The 21,261-nt window shown below is 54.7% G+C and overlaps 3 protein-coding genes across 3 annotated transcripts; all 3 read right to left on the reverse strand.

Annotated features, from left to right (window-relative positions):
* Nucleotides 1-763: 763 nt before the first annotated feature.
* Nucleotides 764-4,743, reverse strand: LOC145517177 (uncharacterized). Its single transcript, XM_081519441.1, has 3 exons — nucleotides 2,377-4,743; nucleotides 1,665-1,977; nucleotides 764-1,412 (listed from the first exon to the last, which is right to left on the reverse strand). Exons 1-3 carry the CDS (start codon nucleotides 2,611-2,613, stop codon nucleotides 784-786), a joined length of 1,179 nt encoding a protein of 392 aa, XP_081375567.1. The 5' UTR covers nucleotides 2,614-4,743; the 3' UTR covers nucleotides 764-783.
* Nucleotides 4,744-8,405: 3,662 nt separating this feature from the next.
* Nucleotides 8,406-10,212, reverse strand: LOC145517192 (uncharacterized). The gene is made up of 3 exons (XM_081519459.1): nucleotides 10,020-10,212; nucleotides 9,308-9,620; nucleotides 8,406-9,055 (listed from the first exon to the last, which is right to left on the reverse strand). The coding sequence occupies exons 1-3, from the start codon at nucleotides 10,152-10,154 to the stop codon at nucleotides 8,427-8,429; spliced, it is 1,077 nt and encodes a 358-aa protein (XP_081375585.1). The 5' UTR covers nucleotides 10,155-10,212; the 3' UTR covers nucleotides 8,406-8,426.
* A 5,835-nt stretch (nucleotides 10,213-16,047) lies between these two features.
* Nucleotides 16,048-17,854, reverse strand: LOC145517202 (uncharacterized). The gene is made up of 3 exons (XM_081519470.1): nucleotides 17,662-17,854; nucleotides 16,950-17,262; nucleotides 16,048-16,697 (listed from the first exon to the last, which is right to left on the reverse strand). Exons 1-3 carry the CDS (start codon nucleotides 17,794-17,796, stop codon nucleotides 16,069-16,071), a joined length of 1,077 nt encoding a protein of 358 aa, XP_081375596.1. The 5' UTR covers nucleotides 17,797-17,854; the 3' UTR covers nucleotides 16,048-16,068.
* Nucleotides 17,855-21,261: the final 3,407 nt, after the last annotated feature.

Below are 21,261 nucleotides of genomic sequence, written 5' to 3' on the forward strand. Positions count from 1 at the left end.
GTCCCCAGAGGAATCCCTTACGACAGTGAGGACTATCACGGCTGTTTCCCAAGGGGTTCTGTCAGTGCGTGTCTTCCCCGGAGCGGTCAGGCCGTCTCTAAAATACACTGGCCATGGGCATTGCCTCTCCTTGGAACTTCCCATCTGTTTCTCTTTTTTATGGAACAGTGAATTTCTAGAGGGGTTCTGGGCCACAAGGATGTTGGGTCATTTTCTAGCCTTCTGTCATGAAGAACGCTTTCCTGGGCGTTGGGGTGGTTTGTTGTTCCAGCTCCCTTTCTTGGCTTCTTTTGGGAGCTGGTGCAACAAGAGGAGCTCAGCCTCTGCCTTCTGGCTGAGATGGCACCCTTCAAACAGCAATGCCTGCCTGGAGATAATGATGGCATTTGCCAAAAGGGCTTCGTTTGGCACATGGTATCTTGAAAGGACGTACAACGTCCTTTCAGCTATCAAAGGCTAGTTCAAAGGACATAAACATGAGAACTCTCCAGTGGAGTCTTACAGTAGGTGGAGCGTCCGAAAAAAACTCCTTCAGTCATTTCACTGAGAGTCATTGATTGGGGACACCAAGAATATAGGAAGGAATGCAGAAGGAAAAGATGAAACTGTGTTCAGGATCGGGCGGAGGGATGAACAGGGCGTGCTTGCCTTGAATCCAGGCTTTGTTGGGGGGTGGGGCATAAAGATGGAACGGGTCTGAAACTACAAAGTGGTGATGGTAACACAGTATCACCAGAGTTACACAACAGTGTTCCCAAATTGCAACAATGATGAAAAAGTTTACTAATCCCAACTTAACCAACAAAAATACAGGAAACCACGCAAAAAAGAAAACATCACCAGAAAGGTGGAAACAAACCAAATGCAAAGCAGTTCGGGGGAAAGGAACTCCATGTCCCCTGGGGGCAGACCGAGTTGACGGCGTCCACGGTGAGCAGACAGGGATGGAGGCTGCAGAGCCGACCGCTCCCCTGGACGTGGTGTTTCCGGCAAGGGCTCTGGGTCTCTGTCCAGAGCGGGGGCTCGTTCTCCCTGCAGGGGTGGGTGAGTCATCGTGGGCGTCTGGGTGTTGCGCGGGAGCCAGGGCAGGCTCTCCCTGCCGAGGCGGTGACTCCTCCTCTGCCTCGGGTTCTCCTGCCAAAGGCCGAGCAGGTAGAGGTGCACGTGGAGGTGGAGGTTCTGGCTGAGGGGGTGGGACATCAGTGCCTGGGGCTGGGGGTCCTGCAGGCACGGAGATCCGATCTGCCCGGTGTGCTGGCCAGTACCCAGCTGGCCTGGTGTCTCTGCGAGGGCAAGTCTCGGTTCTCCATCTGCCCTCGGTGGATCCCTGGGTCCTGCACCTGGAGCCACCACCTCTGTAGGGACAGGTCTGGGAAGTGGAGCCTGGTTCCAGTTGGAGGCCAGTGCTAGAGCTGTGGGAGAAGCATCGTTTGCCCGCAGGCCAGCCTTGGCATGTGCGTATCCCGGGACAGAAAGCTTCCAAGAGATTCCCAAAGAATACCCAGGGTCGGATGTCTTTTGGGACTGAAGTGTGCAAGATGGGGGGCGGGGGGTGTGAGGCCAGCGCTTGCTGCAGGCCCAGCAGCAGCTTTCGGGGACTCGTCCCTGTGTAGCTCAGCACCCCCTCCGCACACACTCCCGTACACCAGCCCCAGCGTCCTCACCTCTGTGCTCTGGCGTGCTGGGCTCCAGGTCCTCCTGCTGCCTCAGAGGCCGGGGTTCTCGGGACTCTGGGTCGGAGCCGGGTGTGCTGAGCTCCGTGGCAGCCTCAGACTGGGCCGCCGGGTGTATCCTGGGCGGTGTCTCGGCAGCAGGCCTTCCCCGCCTCCGCTTCGCCCCCGGTGGGGCTGATGCCTCCGTGGGCACGCTCACCTGGAGCCTGCACTGGGCCTCACGGGCGGGGGGGTGGTGCTCCGACCCCTCCCTCCGGGAGCTGGATGGGGTGTCCCCGTCCTCGGCCTCATCACGTGGGAAGCTCTGCAACGACAGTGACCGTCAGCCAGCCATGCTGGGAGTTTTCCGAGCTGGGCCTGGCCAGTGGAGCCGCTGCTTCGGCCTGCTCGAACTTCTCTGCCCAGAAGGGTCAGAGACGTGTGTCTGCTCAGATCCCCACCCGGGAGGAAAGAGACCCACCTGAGGGTGTGAGGTCAGCCTGGGCGGCCGGCCCTGCCCGCACTCTCCCCATCCCGCCCAGCATGCTCTCCCCTGGGGTGTGGACACAACTTGTCCGCAGGCTTCTGACCCCACATCCACCTGGGCTTCCTTGAGGGAGACACACCCCGAGAAACCCGCATCCACACACACAGGCAAAGGACCCGGTGTTTCCGGGTGGCATGGGAGAGGTGGCCTGGCCCGGCCTGGGGCTCCCCGTGTTACCTTTCTGTTTCTCCGGGCAAAGGGCCAGAGGCGTCTCGGGGGTGCCCTGAGCCAACGTCGACAGGGTGCCCACGCACACTGCCTGTGAGCTCTCCTGAGGCCCCGGCCTCTGGGCAGGGGCAAACAGCAGAACATCTCGGCAGCAAGTGATCTGGCTGGGGGCTCCTCTCCGCTCTCGAGGCCTGGATACCCGGGTTGCGGGTTCTGTTGGGTTCTGTTGCCGGCAGGTGACATCATTTCCTGGGGTTCGTGCTGAGGTCCCTTCCCCAAAACTTCCCAAGCGAATCCCTGGGTTTCTGACTGCTCGACCACCACCCTTAAGCCATGTGCAGGCACAGTGACACCCACCCAGCCCAGCCGACAGCCCTGGGGAGGCCTGGGTGCAGCCAGGGCCTGAGCTCCGAGGGCCCCGCTGCTCTCAGACCAGGCTCCTTCTTCTCATAAGTGGTGTGGCCCTGGACAAGCATATGCCCCTCAGGGTTTCCCCAGTCTCTCCATCTGCAGAGTGGCGGTCATTCTCCCATCTGCTTCCTAGGTCTGTCGGCCTACGAGCAGCTCCATGCCTTTCCACCTGGGGCCGATATCACGTGGAGCGTGTGCGCTGAGACTTCAGAAAGAAAGATTCCTTCCTGGGCTGACACAGCACAGAATGGGGCAGAACGAGGCCTGGATGTGCCGTGGTACCCAGGAAAAGGCACTCCCCCTCCTGACTGTTTTGAGACCCCGCATCCAAGTTGGAGGACCGAAAGGAAGACTCGAAGGTCTCCCTCTCTTATAGAAAAGAGTGGCCAACTTTCTGGTCCTCTGTTTCCATTGAGATTCTGTTCAAGTGTCCCAGCTCGGCTTCTGCGGGTGGCTGAGCTTCTAATGGCTCCCTGCGTTCTTGTCTTTTCCTCTCCAAACCTTCCGTCCTTTTCCCCCTTCTGGGGTGGATGGGCGCTGTCATTGCTTCTACCTTCGAGACAGATTGATGAAAAGTCTGGACCATCGACTCCTTTCCTCTCTTTGGTTCCGTGTCTCTCTCTGGCTGTGTCCCTCTCTTTTCCTTTCTCAATTCAGTCTGTGTCTTCCTCTTTCTCTCTCGTGTGTGGACGGATGGATGCTAGGAATGCACATGTATATGATTAGATGAGGGTTATGTTTTAGGGATAGGTTAGAGGGAGAGAAAGGCTTTAGGTCGGAGTTGGTCATGGGGGAAGGGTCAAGGGTGGTGGTGGTGTTTCTTGGAATCTGAGTGCTGTGCATTCTTCGTCTCTTTCCATATGAACCCCTTCTCAGATACACCACTTGCAAGGAGTCTCTCGTGTTCCGTTTCCTCTCTTTTGCATTTGTGAATGCTTGCTTAGCTTCTCTGTTGTGAAGAGGTTCCATTGGATGGAAACCCATTGGTGTACTTCGTGTACCTCTTTCCCTTACTTGAAGAGACCCATTTCTACCTCCGCCCAGCAAATGGCAAGGAGACTCTGATGTTAAGGAGCCTTTGACCTACGCTTCTTTCTAGCTATCTCATGACATCAGCCTTTAGGGTGAGGTTTTCCCCGATATTGAGGTGGTCTGAGATCAAAACCAATAGCGTTCTTCAGATGTAGCTGTCTGGTTTTCCCATGGACATGTATTGAAGAGGCTTTCTTGTTCCCATTTGGATATTCTCCCCTTCTGTGTCAGAGATGAGTTGAGCATGGATGCTGGGGTCTGTGTCTGGACCCTCAACTTTATTCCATCGATCTGGATCTGTGTGTGTTGTTGTATTCCCAATAGCATACTGTCCGGCTCCTGCTGCTGCTGCTGCGGCTAAGTCACTTCAGTCGTGTCTGACTCTGCGCGACCCCATGGCCTGCAGCCTACCAGGCTCCTCCGTCCAGGGCATTTTCCAGGCAAGAGTACTGGAGTGGGTCGCCATTGCCTTCTCCGATACTCTCCTGAGGATCCTAGTTTGGTCGTCTAATTTCCTTTCACACAACCTTGGATGTCCGTATCGGGGCTTTTTCGTCGGATTGTATTGACAATTTAGGCTCTTTTCTGTTTCCGTACCCCTTTTGCAATTCTTGGTTGGGTGCGAAAATGCATTGGCATTTTGGGAGGAATAGCATCGAAGCTGTGGATTGCCTTGTGGGGCTGGGATATCATTTTCCAAATAGGAATTCTTTCAAGCCCTGAGCACAGCTTCTCTTTCCAGGGATTGGTGTGGGCTTGATCTTCCTTCTTCCATCTCTCGCCGTTTTGTGAGAACAGGTCCTTCCTTCCCTTCTGGGTTAGATGGACCCGTGGGGATCACTTCAGTGAATGGCATTGTCAGTGGGGGTGATAATTCCCTTCTCATTGGAAGACTTTGCTGTGAGTATTAGAAATGCAAGTGATTTCTCTTCCCCTTCCTCCCTGTCCATCTCTCAGAGCCACCGGGAAACAGAGGCCTCACCCAGGGTCACACAGGCCTGAGGAGGTACAACTAGACTGTTGATTCTTCAGGCCCTCAGTGCTGGACATCATCCGGGATACTCTGTGTGTGTCTTCCTCAGTCTGGTGTCCCTTCAGACCTTTCCCTAGTTTTCACAGGCTTGTTGTGTTGGTGTTCTTTGTCTGTTTGGAGACACATCCTTGATAAGCTTTGTGTTTCCACTCATTCGTCTCGCGATGTATGACCTGTCTTTTGCTTTTGTACTGAGGTCTTTCCCACAGTAGATATCTTTGATTTTGCAAAGTCCACTGTATTCTCCTGGTTTTTTTTGTGGACTGCCTTTTAGTTTTGTGTGTGAAGACTCAAAGCACGTGTCCGGTTTCGGCTCATTGTTCCTCTAGATTTGTGACAAGTTTTCATGGAGTGTTTGTCTAGGGATAACTGGAAGTGAACTCGGTGTAAGGTGTCAAGTCTCCATCTTCATTCATGTCATCCCCTGCAGTTTCCAATACCCTGTTCCTGAGTGGTATTGGAGACCTTGAGGGAAGTTTGCTTGCATTGGAGTTTGCGTTTCCACCTTGATTAACTTCACACTGTTCTGCCCTCAGGGACACTGTCAAGGGGGAGTGAGGAGCAGCCTGCACTTCCAGCAGTGACCACACGGTGGGGCGAGTGCTGCTCTCCCCTCTGGGAGCCCCAGGCCACAGGCATCCCAGTGAGGAGCCAGCTCTGTGCTCAGCTGAAAGGAGTTAGTCTCTCAGGAGCCTCTGAGCCCTTCCGTTTGGATCACCCAGGGTGGGCATTTACTGTGACAGAAAAAATTGCCCTGAATTCCATGGACGGAAGAGCCTGGCTGTGTAGAGATCGTGAGTTGCCGTGAATCAGACACAACTGAGGACACAAAAATTCAATAGATTAAAACACTTTTTGGGTGTGGGGGGGAGTAAAAGGGGGTGATGTGGGTTTTTTTGTCTTATAAAATAGCCAAGGGAAATCTAGTTTAAACCTAAATTCACATATATGGGATAGGTATAGCTCTCCGTCACCCTATTAAAAAAACTACTAAACTTTTTTGAAAGTTTATTTTGTAGCTTCCTTGAGCACTTCATTGTGAAGCTTTTTTTTTTTTTTTTTCTGTGACTTTGGCCTCATTAAAAAGTACGGTTTGCCTTTACTGGATAATTTTGTTCATTGGTTTCTTAGGGAATCTTGGTAATATTTGAGTTTCCTGGGGAGTATGGTCACATGACCTGGCCCTGGCCAATCGGTGCCTTCCACCTCCTTGGCCACTGTGATTGGCTCCGGACTGGGGCAGTGCCCAGTCGGGGCCCAGGGCCGGGCCTCACGTTAGAAGCCAGGGGAAGAGGAGCTCTCGTCCTGCTGGGGTAGGGGAAGGGGTGGGGCCGGGGGAGGTCAGGCTCCATAAGTGGGAGGGGCGTGAGGTCCGCCTGCGGCAGTTGGTGACCTTCCTGCTCCCCTCAGGGCAGAGCCGCCGGCGTGAGAATGAGGGCGCTGCTGAGCCCAGGGACTGGGATGGCCTGTTGCTGCTGTGGTCCCAGAGCTCCACCCGAGACCTGAGGGAAGCCGTCTGCCCGTGAGTCCTCTCCCGCTTGTCTGTCAGCTTGTTTGAAACATGCTGGGTTTTCTGCCCAGCTGGCTAAGGGGAGTCCCTGGAAACGCAAGGGTGTGGGTTTTGGCAGACTTCAGGGAAGACATGCCAGATGAGCCTGGGAGACTCCAGCTTAATCTGGATTCAGGAGATATCTCCTCGGGCCAGCTAGTAATTGTAGGATAAGCCTAATGAGTCTTCACAGGATGAAGAGAGTAACGTGCCAAGGTAGCAATCGATGTCCTCATTCGAGAGGTTGAAGCTGGTGCTCAGAGAAGCGGGGAACTTGGCCAGAACAAGCAGGTGTGCACCCAGACAGAACCCCCAGATCCGGCCATTGGAGCTCAGGGAGGCCACTGGTGTGGCTTGTCCCTGTGGCAGGGGCCGAGGCATGCAGCCCACCCTGATTCCTGCGGGGGCCTGACTTGGGAAGTGCCATCTGGTAGCTTTGAGACTCACCAAACCAAATTGCACTGGAGAGAGGAAGGACACCTTCCTTCATCCACCCCCCACCCCCGCCGGATTCCCACATACCCTGACCCCTTTCTCTGGATTTCGGAGCCATTTCCAGAGTCCCGCTCATATGACCTCATTCGAAGTGCACTGTGGACGAGCTGCCATCTGCAGCTGCTACCACAGCAGCCAAGGGCTTTAGCTCCCGAGTACCTCCCTTCCTTTGGAACTTGGGGGCCCTCTACTCCCCACTTGCACACCACACACCTTTGCTGAGGATTGTGGGGACCCTCACTCAGTTTGCAGCACGTTGTAGCCATCCCTGTCCTCTCAATACCTCCCTTGAAACTCAGCTTGTGAGCTCCTTTGGAGCAGCGTGGCCCACCTGCAACACTGCAACGGAAGAGACACAGCTGACAGTGAAACAGCAGCTTAGATCTGACGGCCGGAAAGCTCTGTCAAAAGGGACCTCCCTCTTCACACCGTAGAGGCTCTAGGAGCCGCCAGGGTTTCGGAACCAGTGCTGGGGCCAAAAGGACTCCACAGCTGTTTTCCTTCCTGGGGAGGGTTCTGGCTCGAGTGGGAATGGCTCAAGTCTCCTAAGGTTCTGAAAGCCCACTGTGTGCAGATTCACGGTACACAGAGAGCAGAAGGTGGAGTCCTGTCCTGGAGGTGGTCACAGCTCACGGATGAGCCAGGCAGGCAGGCAGGCAGGGCATGAGAACACCTGAGCTGCCTTCATGAGTGAATGGTGTGGGGGCAGAGGAAGAGAAGCCGGTCTGCTCCCTCGTGTGGTGCCCAGGGCAGGTTGTCCCCAGAGGAATCCCTTACGACAGTGAGGACTATCACGGCTGTTTCCCAAGGGGTTCTGTCAGTGCGTGTCTTCCCCGGAGCGGTCAGGCCGTCTCTAAAATACACTGGCCATGGGCATTGCCTCTCCTTGGAACTTCCCATCTGTTTCTCTTTTTTATGGAACAGTGAATTTCTAGAGGGGTTCTGGGCCACAAGGATGTTGGGTCATTTTCTAGCCTTCTGTCATGAAGAACGCTTTCCTGGGCGTTGGGGTGGTTTGTTGTTCCAGCTCCCTTTCTTGGCTTCTTTTGGGAGCTGGTGCAACAAGAGGAGCTCAGCCTCTGCCTTCTGGCTGAGATGGCACCCTTCAAACAGCAATGCCTGCCTGGAGATAATGATGGCATTTGCCAAAAGGGCTTCGTTTGGCACATGGTATCTTGAAAGGACGTACAACGTCCTTTCAGCTATCAAAGGCTAGTTCAAAGGACATAAACATGAGAACTCTCCAGTGGAGTCTTACAGTAGGTGGAGCGTCCGAAAAAAACTCCTTCAGTCATTTCACTGAGAGTCATTGATTGGGGACACCAAGAATATAGGAAGGAATGCAGAAGGAAAAGATGAAACTGTGTTCAGGATCGGGCGGAGGGATGAACAGGGCGTGCTTGCCTTGAATCCAGGCTTTGTTGGGGGGTGGGGCATAAAGATGGAACGGGTCTGAAACTACAAAGTGGTGATGGTAACACAGTATCACCAGAGTTACACAACAGTGTTCCCAAATTGCAACAATGATGAAAAAGTTTACTAATCCCAACTTAACCAACAAAAATACAGGAAACCACGCAAAAAAGAAAACATCACCAGAAAGGTGGAAACAAACCAAATGCAAAGCAGTTCGGGGGAAAGGAACTCCATGTCCCCTGGGGGCAGACCGAGTTGACGGCGTCCACGGTGAGCAGACAGGGATGGAGGCTGCAGAGCCGACCGCTCCCCTGGACGTGGTGTTTCCGGCAAGGGCTCTGGGTCTCTGTCCAGAGCGGGGGCTCGTTCTCCCTGCAGGGGTGGGTGAGTCATCGTGGGCGTCTGGGTGTTGCGCGGGAGCCAGGGCAGGCTCTCCCTGCCGAGGCGGTGACTCCTCCTCTGCCTCGGGTTCTCCTGCCAAAGGCCGAGCAGGTAGAGGTGCACGTGGAGGTGGAGGTTCTGGCTGAGGGGGTGGGACATCAGTGCCTGGGGCTGGGGGTCCTGCAGGCACGGAGATCCGATCTGCCCGGTGTGCTGGCCAGTACCCAGCTGGCCTGGTGTCTCTGCGAGGGCAAGTCTCGGTTCTCCATCTGCCCTCGGTGGATCCCTGGGTCCTGCACCTGGAGCCACCACCTCTGTAGGGACAGGTCTGGGAAGTGGAGCCTGGTTCCAGTTGGAGGCCAGTGCTAGAGCTGTGGGAGAAGCATCGTTTGCCCGCAGGCCAGCCTTGGCATGTGCGTATCCCGGGACAGAAAGCTTCCAAGAGATTCCCAAAGAATACCCAGGGTCGGATGTCTTTTGGGACTGAAGTGTGCAAGATGGGGGGCGGGGGGTGTGAGGCCAGCGCTTGCTGCAGGCCCAGCAGCAGCTTTCGGGGACTCGTCCCTGTGTAGCTCAGCACCCCCTCCGCACACACTCCCGTACACCAGCCCCAGCGTCCTCACCTCTGTGCTCTGGCGTGCTGGGCTCCAGGTCCTCCTGCTGCCTCAGAGGCCGGGGTTCTCGGGACTCTGGGTCGGAGCCGGGTGTGCTGAGCTCCGTGGCAGCCTCAGACTGGGCCGCCGGGTGTATCCTGGGCGGTGTCTCGGCAGCAGGCCTTCCCCGCCTCCGCTTCGCCCCCGGTGGGGCTGATGCCTCCGTGGGCACGCTCACCTGGAGCCTGCACTGGGCCTCACGGGCGGGGGGGTGGTGCTCCGACCCCTCCCTCCGGGAGCTGGATGGGGTGTCCCCGTCCTCGGCCTCATCACGTGGGAAGCTCTGCAACGACAGTGACCGTCAGCCAGCCATGCTGGGAGTTTTCCGAGCTGGGCCTGGCCAGTGGAGCCGCTGCTTCGGCCTGCTCGAACTTCTCTGCCCAGAAGGGTCAGAGACGTGTGTCTGCTCAGATCCCCACCCGGGAGGAAAGAGACCCACCTGAGGGTGTGAGGTCAGCCTGGGCGGCCGGCCCTGCCCGCACTCTCCCCATCCCGCCCAGCATGCTCTCCCCTGGGGTGTGGACACAACTTGTCCGCAGGCTTCTGACCCCACATCCACCTGGGCTTCCTTGAGGGAGACACACCCCGAGAAACCCGCATCCACACACACAGGCAAAGGACCCGGTGTTTCCGGGTGGCATGGGAGAGGTGGCCTGGCCCGGCCTGGGGCTCCCCGTGTTACCTTTCTGTTTCTCCGGGCAAAGGGCCAGAGGCGTCTCGGGGGTGCCCTGAGCCAACGTCGACAGGGTGCCCACGCACACTGCCTGTGAGCTCTCCTGAGGCCCCGGCCTCTGGGCAGGGGCAAACAGCAGAACATCTCGGCAGCAAGTGATCTGGCTGGGGGCTCCTCTCCGCTCTCGAGGCCTGGATACCCGGGTTGCGGGTTCTGTTGGGTTCTGTTGCCGGCAGGTGACATCATTTCCTGGGGTTCGTGCTGAGGTCCCTTCCCCAAAACTTCCCAAGGGAATCCCTGGGTTTCTGACTGCTCGACCACCACCCTTAAGCCATGTGCAGGCACAGTGACACCCACCCAGCCCAGCCGACAGCCCTGGGGAGGCCTGGGTGCAGCCAGGGCCTGAGCTCCGAGGGCCCCGCTGCTCTCAGACCAGGCTCCTTCTTCTCATAAGTGGTGTGGCCCTGGACAAGCATATGCCCCTCAGGGTTTCCCCAGTCTCTCCATCTGCAGAGTGGCGGTCATTCTCCCATCTGCTTCCTAGGTCTGTCGGCCTACGAGCAGCTCCATGCCTTTCCACCTGGGGCCGATATCACGTGGAGCGTGTGCGCTGAGACTTCAGAAAGAAAGATTCCTTCCTGGGCTGACACAGCACAGAATGGGGCAGAACGAGGCCTGGATGTGCCGTGGTACCCAGGAAAAGGCACTCCCCCTCCTGACTGTTTTGAGACCCCGCATCCAAGTTGGAGGACCGAAAGGAAGACTCGAAGGTCTCCCTCTCTTATAGAAAAGAGTGGCCAACTTTCTGGTCCTCTGTTTCCATTGAGATTCTGTTCAAGTGTCCCAGCTCGGCTTCTGCGGGTGGCTGAGCTTCTAATGGCTCCCTGCGTTCTTGTCTTTTCCTCTCCAAACCTTCCGTCCTTTTCCCCCTTCTGGGGTGGATGGGCGCTGTCATTGCTTCTACCTTCGAGACAGATTGATGAAAAGTCTGGACCATCGACTCCTTTCCTCTCTTTGGTTCCGTGTCTCTCTCTGGCTGTGTCCCTCTCTTTTCCTTTCTCAATTCAGTCTGTGTCTTCCTCTTTCTCTCTCGTGTGTGGACGGATGGATGCTAGGAATGCACATGTATATGATTAGATGAGGGTTATGTTTTAGGGATAGGTTAGAGGGAGAGAAAGGCTTTAGGTCGGAGTTGGTCATGGGGGAAGGGTCAAGGGTGGTGGTGGTGTTTCTTGGAATCTGAGTGCTGTGCATTCTTCGTCTCTTTCCATATGAACCCCTTCTCAGATACACCACTTGCAAGGAGTCTCTCGTGTTCCGTTTCCTCTCTTTTGCATTTGTGAATGCTTGCTTAGCTTCTCTGTTGTGAAGAGGTTCCATTGGATGGAAACCCATTGGTGTACTTCGTGTACCTCTTTCCCTTACTTGAAGAGACCCATTTCTACCTCCGCCCAGCAAATGGCAAGGAGACTCTGATGTTAAGGAGCCTTTGACCTACGCTTCTTTCTAGCTATCTCATGACATCAGCCTTTAGGGCGAGGTTTTCCCCGATATTGAGGTGGTCTGAGATCAAAACCAATAGCGTTCTTCAGATGTAGCTGTCTGGTTTTCCCATGGACATGTATTGAAGAGGCTTTCTTGTTCCCATTTGGATATTCTCCCCTTCTGTGTCAGAGATGAGTTGAGCATGGATGCTGGGGTCTGTGTCTGGACCCTCAACTTTATTCCATCGATCTGGATCTGTGTGTGTTGTTGTATTCCCAATAGCATACTGTCCGGCTCCTGCTGCTGCTGCTGCGGCTAAGTCACTTCAGTCGTGTCTGACTCTGCGCGACCCCATGGCCTGCAGCCTACCAGGCTCCTCCGTCCAGGGCATTTTCCAGGCAAGAGTACTGGAGTGGGTCGCCATTGCCTTCTCCGATACTCTCCTGAGGATCCTAGTTTGGTCGTCTAATTTCCTTTCACACAACCTTGGATGTCCGTATCGGGGCTTTTTCGTCGGATTGTATTGACAATTTAGGCTCTTTTCTGTTTCCGTACCCCTTTTGCAATTCTTGGTTGGGTGCGAAAATGCATTGGCATTTTGGGAGGAATAGCATCGAAGCTGTGGATTGCCTTGTGGGGCTGGGATATCATTTTCCAAATAGGAATTCTTTCAAGCCCTGAGCACAGCTTCTCTTTCCAGGGATTGGTGTGGGCTTGATCTTCCTTCTTCCATCTCTCGCCGTTTTGTGAGAACAGGTCCTTCCTTCCCTTCTGGGTTAGATGGACCCGTGGGGATCACTTCAGTGAATGGCATTGTCAGTGGGGGTGATAATTCCCTTCTCATTGGAAGACTTTGCTGTGAGTATTAGAAATGCAAGTGATTTCTCTTCCCCTTCCTCCCTGTCCATCTCTCAGAGCCACCGGGAAACAGAGGCCTCACCCAGGGTCACACAGGCCTGAGGAGGTACAACTAGACTGTTGATTCTTCAGGCCCTCAGTGCTGGACATCATCTGGGATACTCTGTGTGTGTCTTCCTCAGTCTGGTGTCCCTTCAGACCTTTCCCTAGTTTTCACAGGCTTGTTGTGTTGGTGTTCTTTGTCTGTTTGGAGACACATCCTTGATAAGCTTTGTGTTTCCACTCATTCGTCTCGCGATGTATGACCTGTCTTTTGCTTTTGTACTGAGGTCTTTCCCACAGTAGATATCTTTGATTTTGCAAAGTCCACTGTATTCTCCTGGTTTTTTTTGTGGACTGCCTTTTAGTTTTGTGTGTGAAGACTCAAAGCACGTGTCCGGTTTCGGCTCATTGTTCCTCTAGATTTGTGACAAGTTTTCATGGAGTGTTTGTCTAGGGATAACTGGAAGTGAACTCGGTGTAAGGTGTCAAGTCTCCATCTTCATTCATGTCATCCCCTGCAGTTTCCAATACCCTGTTCCTGAGTGGTATTGGAGACCTTGAGGGAAGTTTGCTTGCATTGGAGTTTGCGTTTCCACCTTGATTAACTTCACACTGTTCTGCCCTCAGGGACACTGTCAAGGGGGAGTGAGGAGCAGCCTGCACTTCCAGCAGTGACCACACGGTGGGGCGAGTGCTGCTCTCCCCTCTGGGAGCCCCAGGCCACAGGCATCCCAGTGAGGAGCCAGCTCTGTGCTCAGCTGAAAGGAGTTAGTCTCTCAGGAGCCTCTGAGCCCTTCCGTTTGGATCACCCAGGGTGGGCATTTACTGTGACAGAAAAAATTGCCCTGAATTCCATGGACGGAAGAGCCTGGCTGTGTAGAGATCGTGAGTTGCCGTGAATCAGACACAACTGAGGACACAAAAATTCAATAGATTAAAACACTTTTTGGGTGTGGGGGGGAGTAAAAGGGGGTGATGTGGGTTTTTTTGTCTTATAAAATAGCCAAGGGAAATCTAGTTTAAACCTAAATTCACATATATGGGATAGGTATAGCTCTCCGTCACCCTATTAAAAAAACTACTAAACTTTTTTGAAAGTTTATTTTGTAGCTTCCTTGAGCACTTCATTGTGAAGCTTTTTTTTTTTTTTTTCTGTGACTTTGGCCTCATTAAAAAGTACGGTTTGCCTTTACTGGATAATTTTGTTCATTGGTTTCTTAGGGAATCTTGGTAATATTTGAGTTTCCTGGGGAGTATGGTCACATGACCTGGCCCTGGCCAATCGGTGCCTTCCACCTCCTTGGCCACTGTGATTGGCTCCGGACTGGGGCAGTGCCCAGTCGGGGCCCAGGGCCGGGCCTCACGTTAGAAGCCAGGGGAAGAGGAGCTCTCGTCCTGCTGGGGTAGGGGAAGGGGTGGGGCCGGGGGAGGTCAGGCTCCATAAGTGGGAGGGGCGTGAGGTCCGCCTGCGGCAGTTGGTGACCTTCCTGCTCCCCTCAGGGCAGAGCCGCCGGCGTGAGAATGAGGGCGCTGCTGAGCCCAGGGACTGGGATGGCCTGTTGCTGCTGTGGTCCCAGAGCTCCACCCGAGACCTGAGGGAAGCCGTCTGCCCGTGAGTCCTCTCCCGCTTGTCTGTCAGCTTGTTTGAAACATGCTGGGTTTTCTGCCCAGCTGGCTAAGGGGAGTCCCTGGAAACGCAAGGGTGTGGGTTTTGGCAGACTTCAGGGAAGACATGCCAGATGAGCCTGGGAGACTCCAGCTTAATCTGGATTCAGGAGATATCTCCTCGGGCCAGCTAGTAATTGTAGGATAAGCCTAATGAGTCTTCACAGGATGAAGAGAGTAACGTGCCAAGGTAGCAATCGATGTCCTCATTCGAGAGGTTGAAGCTGGTGCTCAGAGAAGCGGGGAACTTGGCCAGAACAAGCAGGTGTGCACCCAGACAGAACCCCCAGATCCGGCCATTGGAGCTCAGGGAGGCCACTGGTGTGGCTTGTCCCTGTGGCAGGGGCCGAGGCATGCAGCCCACCCTGATTCCTGCGGGGGCCTGACTTGGGAAGTGCCATCTGGTAGCTTTGAGACTCACCAAACCAAATTGCACTGGAGAGAGGAAGGACACCTTCCTTCATCCACCCCCCACCCCCGCCGGATTCCCACATACCCTGACCCCTTTCTCTGGATTTCGGAGCCATTTCCAGAGTCCCGCTCATATGACCTCATTCGAAGTGCACTGTGGACGAGCTGCCATCTGCAGCTGCTACCACAGCAGCCAAGGGCTTTAGCTCCCGAGTACCTCCCTTCCTTTGGAACTTGGGGGCCCTCTACTCCCCACTTGCACACCACACACCTTTGCTGAGGATTGTGGGGACCCTCACTCAGTTTGCAGCACGTTGTAGCCATCCCTGTCCTCTCAATACCTCCCTTGAAACTCAGCTTGTGAGCTCCTTTGGAGCAGCGTGGCCCACCTGCAACACTGCAACGGAAGAGACACAGCTGACAGTGAAACAGCAGCTTAGATCTGACGGCCGGAAAGCTCTGTCAAAAGGGACCTCCCTCTTCACACCGTAGAGGCTCTAGGAGCCGCCAGGGTTTCGGAACCAGTGCTGGGGCCAAAAGGACTCCACAGCTGTTTTCCTTCCTGGGGAGGGTTCTGGCTCGAGTGGGAATGGCTCAAGTCTCCTAAGGTTCTGAAAGCCCACTGTGTGCAGATTCACGGTACACAGAGAGCAGAAGGTGGAGTCCTGTCCTGGAGGTGGTCACAGCTCACGGATGAGCCAGGCAGGCAGGCAGGCAGGGCATGAGAACACCTGAGCTGCCTTCATGAGTGAATGGTGTGGGGGCAGAGGAAGAGAAGCCGGTCTGCTCCCTCGTGTGGTGCCCAGGGCAGGTTGTCCCCAGAGGAATCCCTTACGACAGTGAGGACTATCACGGCTGTTTCCCAAGGGGTTCTGTCAGTGCGTGTCTTCCCCGGAGCGGTCAGGCCGTCTCTAAAATACACTGGCCATGGGCATTGCCTCTCCTTGGAACTTCCCATCTGTTTCTCTTTTTTATGGAACAGTGAATTTCTAGAGGGGTTCTGGGCCACAAGGATGTTGGGTCATTTTCTAGCCTTCTGTCATGAAGAACGCTTTCCTGGGCGTTGGGGTGGTTTGTTGTTCCAGCTCCCTTTCTTGGCTTCTTTTGGGAGCTGGTGCAACAAGAGGAGCTCAGCCTCTGCCTTCTGGCTGAGATGGCACCCTTCAAACAGCAATGCCTGCCTGGAGATAATGATGGCATTTGCCAAAAGGGCTTCGTTTGGCACATGGTATCTTGAAAGGACGTACAACGTCCTTTCAGCTATCAAAGGCTAGTTCAAAGGACATAAACATGAGAACTCTCCAGTGGAGTCTTACAGTAGGTGGAGCGTCCGAAAAAAACTCCTTCAGTCATTTCACTGAGAGTCATTGATTGGGGACACCAAGAATATAGGAAGGAATGCAGAAGGAAAAGATGAAACTGTGTTCAGGATCGGGCGGAGGGATGAACAGGGCGTGCTTGCCTTGAATCCAGGCTTTGTTGGGGGGTGGGGCATAAAGATGGAACGGGTCTGAAACTACAAAGTGGTGATGGTAACACAGTATCACCAGAGTTACACAACAGTGTTCCCAAATTGCAACAATGATGAAAAAGTTTACTAATCCCAACTTAACCAACAAAAATACAGGAAACCACGCAAAAAAGAAAACATCACCAGAAAGGTGGAAACAAACCAAATGCAAAGCAGTTCGGGGGAAAGGAACTCCATGTCCCCTGGGGGCAGACCGAGTTGACGGCGTCCACGGTGAGCAGACAGGGATGGAGGCTGCAGAGCCGACCGCTCCCCTGGACGTGGTGTTTCCGGCAAGGGCTCTGGGTCTCTGTCCAGAGCGGGGGCTCGTTCTCCCTGCAGGGGTGGGTGAGTCATCGTGGGCGTCTGGGTGTTGCGCGGGAGCCAGGGCAGGCTCTCCCTGCCGAGGCGGTGACTCCTCCTCTGCCTCGGGTTCTCCTGCCAAAGGCCGAGCAGGTAGAGGTGCACGTGGAGGTGGAGGTTCTGGCTGAGGGGGTGGGACATCAGTGCCTGGGGCTGGGGGTCCTGCAGGCACGGAGATCCGATCTGCCCGGTGTGCTGGCCAGTACCCAGCTGGCCTGGTGTCTCTGCGAGGGCAAGTCTCGGTTCTCCATCTGCCCTCGGTGGATCCCTGGGTCCTGCACCTGGAGCCACCACCTCTGTAGGGACAGGTCTGGGAAGTGGAGCCTGGTTCCAGTTGGAGGCCAGTGCTAGAGCTGTGGGAGAAGCATCGTTTGCCCGCAGGCCAGCCTTGGCATGTGCGTATCCCGGGACAGAAAGCTTCCAAGAGATTCCCAAAGAATACCCAGGGTCGGATGTCTTTTGGGACTGAAGTGTGCAAGATGGGGGGCGGGGGGTGTGAGGCCAGCGCTTGCTGCAGGCCCAGCAGCAGCTTTCGGGGACTCGTCCCTGTGTAGCTCAGCACCCCCTCCGCACACACTCCCGTACACCAGCCCCAGCGTCCTCACCTCTGTGCTCTGGCGTGCTGGGCTCCAGGTCCTCCTGCTGCCTCAGAGGCCGGGGTTCTCGGGACTCTGGGTCGGAGCCGGGTGTGCTGAGCTCCGTGGCAGCCTCAGACTGGGCCGCCGGGTGTATCCTGGGCGGTGTCTCGGCAGCAGGCCTTCCCCGCCTCCGCTTCGCCCCCGGTGGGGCTGATGCCTCCGTGGGCACGCTCACCTGGAGCCTGCACTGGGCCTCACGGGCGGGGGGGTGGTGCTCCGACCCCTCCCTCCGGGAGCTGGATGGGGTGTCCCCGTCCTCGGCCTCATCACGTGGGAAGCTCTGCAACGACAGTGACCGTCAGCCAGCCATGCTGGGAGTTTTCCGAGCTGGGCCTGGCCAGTGGAGCCGCTGCTTCGGCCTGCTCGAACTTCTCTGCCCAGAAGGGTCAGAGACGTGTGTCTGCTCAGATCCCCACCCGGGAGGAAAGAGACCCACCTGAGGGTGTGAGGTCAGCCTGGGCGGCCGGCCCTGCCCGCACTCTCCCCATCCCGCCCAGCATGCTCTCCCCTGGGGTGTGGACACAACTTGTCCGCAGGCTTCTGACCCCACATCCACCTGGGCTTCCTTGAGGGAGACACACCCCGAGAAACCCGCATCCACACACACAGGCAAAGGACGCGGTGTTTCCGGGTGGCATGGGAGAGGTGGCCTGGCCCGGCCTGGGGCTCCCCGTGTTACCTTTCTGTTTCTCCGGGCAAAGGGCCAGAGGCGTCTCGGGGGTGCCCTGAGCCAACGTCGACAGGGTGCCCACGCACACTGCCTGTGAGCTCTCCTGAGGCCCCGGCCTCTGGGCAGGGGCAAACAGCAGAACATCTCGGCAGCAAGTGATCTGGCTGGGGGCTCCTCTCCGCTCTCGAGGCCTGGATACCCGGGTTGCGGGTTCTGTTGGGTTCTGTTGCCGGCAGGTGACATCATTTCCTGGGGTTCGTGCTGAGGTCCCTTCCCCAAAACTTCCCAAGGGAATCCCTGGGTTTCTGACTGCTCGACCACCACCCTTAAGCCATGTGCAGGCACAGTGACACCCACCCAGCCCAGCCGACAGCCCTGGGGAGGCCTGGGTGCAGCCAGGGCCTGAGCTCCGAGGGCCCCGCTGCTCTCAGACCAGGCTCCTTCTTCTCATAAGTGGTGTGGCCCTGGACAAGCATATGCCCCTCAGGGTTTCCCCAGTCTCTCCATCTGCAGAGTGGCGGTCATTCTCCCATCTGCTTCCTAGGTCTGTCGGCCTACGAGCAGCTCCATGCCTTTCCACCTGGGGCCGATATCACGTGGAGCGTGTGCGCTGAGACTTCAGAAAGAAAGATTCCTTCCTGGGCTGACACAGCACAGAATGGGGCAGAACGAGGCCTGGATGTGCCGTGGTACCCAGGAAAAGGCACTCCCCCTCCTGACTGTTTTGAGACCCCGCATCCAAGTTGGAGGACCGAAAGGAAGACTCGAAGGTCTCCCTCTCTTATAGAAAAGAGTGGCCAACTTTCTGGTCCTCTGTTTCCATTGAGATTCTGTTCAAGTGTCCCAGCTTGGCTTCTGCGGGTGGCTGAGCTTCTAATGGCTCCCTGCGTTCTTGTCTTTTCCTCTCCAAACCTTCCGTCCTTTTCCCCCTTCTGGGGTGGATGGGCGCTGTCATTGCTTCTACCTTCGAGACAGATTGATGAAAAGTCTGGACCATCGACTCCTTTCCTCTCTTTGGTTCCGTGTCTCTCTCTGGCTGTGTCCCTCTCTTTTCCTTTCTCAATTCAGTCTGTGTCTTCCTCTTTCTCTCTCGTGTGTGGACGGATGGATGCTAGGAATGCACATGTATATGATTAGATGAGGGTTATGTTTTAGGGATAGGTTAGAGGGAGAGAAAGGCTTTAGGTCGGAGTTGGTCATGGGGGAAGGGTCAAGGGTGGTGGTGGTGTTTCTTGGAATCTGAGTGCTGTGCATTCTTCGTCTCTTTCCATATGAACCCCTTCTCAGATACACCACTTGCAAGGAGTCTCTCGTGTTCCGTTTCCTCTCTTTTGCATTTGTGAATGCTTGCTTAGCTTCTCTGTTGTGAAGAGGTTCCATTGGATGGAAACCCATTGGTGTACTTCGTGTACCTCTTTCCCTTACTTGAAGAGACCCATTTCTACCTCCGCCCAGCAAATGGCAAGGAGACTCTGATGTTAAGGAGCCTTTGACCTACGCTTCTTTCTAGCTATCTCATGACATCAGCCTTTAGGGCGAGGTTTTCCCCGATATTGAGGTGGTCTGAGATCAAAACCAATAGCGTTCTTCAGATGTAGCTGTCTGGTTTTCCCATGGACATGTATTGAAGAGGCTTTCTTGTTCCCATTTGGATATTCTCCCCTTCTGTGTCAGAGATGAGTTGAGCATGGATGCTGGGGTCTGTGTCTGGACCCTCAACTTTATTCCATCGATCTGGATCTGTGTGTGTTGTTGTATTCCCAATAGCATACTGTCCGGCTCCTGCTGCTGCTGCTGCGGCTAAGTCACTTCAGTCGTGTCTGACTCTGCGCGACCCCATGGCCTGCAGCCTACCAGGCTCCTCCGTCCAGGGCATTTTCCAGGCAAGAGTACTGGAGTGGGTCGCCATTGCCTTCTCCGATACTCTCCTGAGGATCCTAGTTTGGTCGTCTAATTTCCTTTCACACAACCTTGGATGTCCGTATCGGGGCTTTTTCGTCGGATTGTATTGACAATTTAGGCTCTTTTCTGTTTCCGTACCCCTTTTGCAATTCTTGGTTGGGTGCGAAAATGCATTGGCATTTTGGGAGGAATAGCATCGAAGCTGTGGATTGCCTTGTGGGGCTGGGATATCATTTTCCAAATAGGAATTCTTTCAAGCCCTGAGCACAGCTTCTCTTTCCAGGGATTGGTGTGGGCTTGATCTTCCTTCTTCCATCTCTCGCCGTTTTGTGAGAACAGGTCCTTCCTTCCCTTCTGGGTTAGATGGACCCGTGGGGATCACTTCAGTGAATGGCATTGTCAGTGGGGGTGATAATTCCCTTCTCATTGGAAGACTTTGCTGTGAGTATTAGAAATGCAAGTGATTTCTCTTCCCCTTCCTCCCTGTCCATCTCTCAGAGCCACCGGGAAACAGAGGCCTCACCCAGGGTCACACAGGCCTGAGGAGGTACAACTAGACTGTTGATTCTTCAGGCCCTCAGTGCTGGACATCATCCGGGATACTCTGTGTGTGTCTTCCTCAGTCTGGTGTCCCTTCAGACCTTTCCCTAGTTTTCACAGGCTTGTTGTGTTGGTGTTCTTTGTCTGTTTGGAGACACATCCTTGATAAGCTTTGTGTTTCCACTCATTCGTCTCGCGATGTATGACCTGTCTTTTGCTTTTGTACTGAGGTCTTTCCCACAGTAGATATCTTTGATTTTGCAAAGTCCACTGTATTCTCCTGGTTTTTTTTGTGGACTGCCTTTTAGTTTTGTGTGTGAAGACTCAAAGCACGTGTCCGGTTTCGGCTCATTGTTCCTCTAGATTTGTGACAAGTTTTCATGGAGTGTTTGTCTAGGGATAACTGGAAGTGAACTCGGTGTAAGGTGTCAAGTCTCCATCTTCATTCATGTCATCCCCTGCAGTTTCCAATACCCTGTTCCTGAGTGGTATTGGAGACCTTGAGGGAAGTTTGCTTGCATTGGAGTTTGCGTTTCCACCTTGATTAACTTCACACTGTTCTGCCCTCAGGGACACTGTCAAGGGGGAGTGAGGAGCAGCCTGCACTTCCAGCAGTGACCACACGGTGGGGCGAGTGCTGCTCTCCCCTCTGGGAGCCCCAGGCCACAGGCATCCCAGTGAGGAGCCAGCTCTGTGCTCAGCTGAAAGGAGTTAGTCTCTCAGGAGCCTCTGAGCCCTTCCGTTTGGATCACCCAGGGTGGGCATTTACTGTGACAGAAAAAATTGCCCTGAATTCCATGGACGGAAGAGCCTGGCTGTGTAGAGATCGTGAGTTGCCGTGAATCAGACACAACTGAGGACACAAAAATTCAATAGATTAAAACACTTTTTGGGTGTGGGGGGGAGTAAAAGGGGGTGATGTGGGTTTTTTTGTCTTATAAAATAGCCAAGGGAAATCTAGTTTAAACCTAAATTCACATATATGGGATAGGTATAGCTCTCCGTCACCCTATTAAAAAAACTACTAAACTTTTTTGAAAGTTTATTTTGTAGCTTCCTTGAGCACTTCATTGTGAAGCTTTTTTTTTTTTTTTTTCTGTGACTTTGGCCTCATTAAAAAGTACGGTTTGCCTTTACTGGATAATTTTGTTCATTGGTTTCTTAGGG

This window comes from Giraffa tippelskirchi, chromosome 8 (assembly GCF_054371585.1).
Source record: "Giraffa tippelskirchi isolate mGirTip1 chromosome 8, T2T-mGirTip1v1.2.pri, whole genome shotgun sequence".
Taxonomy (NCBI): Eukaryota; Metazoa; Chordata; class Mammalia; order Artiodactyla; family Giraffidae; genus Giraffa; species Giraffa tippelskirchi.

Bases quoted from the DNA above. Each gene is read 5' to 3' on its own strand.
- LOC145517177 (XM_081519441.1), bottom strand. From the start codon at position 2,613: ATGATGTCACCTGCCGGCAACAGAACCCAACAGAACCCGCAACCCGGG. The intron at 1,978-2,376 runs GTAACACGGGGA...CTGTCGTTGCAG, and splicing joins TTGCCCGGAGAAACAGAAAG to AGCTTCCCACGTGATGAGGC. The intron at 1,413-1,664 runs GTGAGGACGCTG...CTTCTCCCACAG, and splicing joins CAGCACGCCAGAGCACAGAG to CTCTAGCACTGGCCTCCAAC.
- LOC145517192 (XM_081519459.1), bottom strand. From the start codon at position 10,154: ATGTTCTGCTGTTTGCCCCTGCCCAGAGGCCGGGGCCTCAGGAGAGCT. The intron at 9,621-10,019 runs GTAACACGGGGA...CTGTCGTTGCAG, and splicing joins TTGCCCGGAGAAACAGAAAG to AGCTTCCCACGTGATGAGGC. The intron at 9,056-9,307 runs GTGAGGACGCTG...CTTCTCCCACAG, and splicing joins CAGCACGCCAGAGCACAGAG to CTCTAGCACTGGCCTCCAAC.
- LOC145517202 (XM_081519470.1), bottom strand. From the start codon at position 17,796: ATGTTCTGCTGTTTGCCCCTGCCCAGAGGCCGGGGCCTCAGGAGAGCT. The intron at 17,263-17,661 runs GTAACACGGGGA...CTGTCGTTGCAG, and splicing joins TTGCCCGGAGAAACAGAAAG to AGCTTCCCACGTGATGAGGC. The intron at 16,698-16,949 runs GTGAGGACGCTG...CTTCTCCCACAG, and splicing joins CAGCACGCCAGAGCACAGAG to CTCTAGCACTGGCCTCCAAC.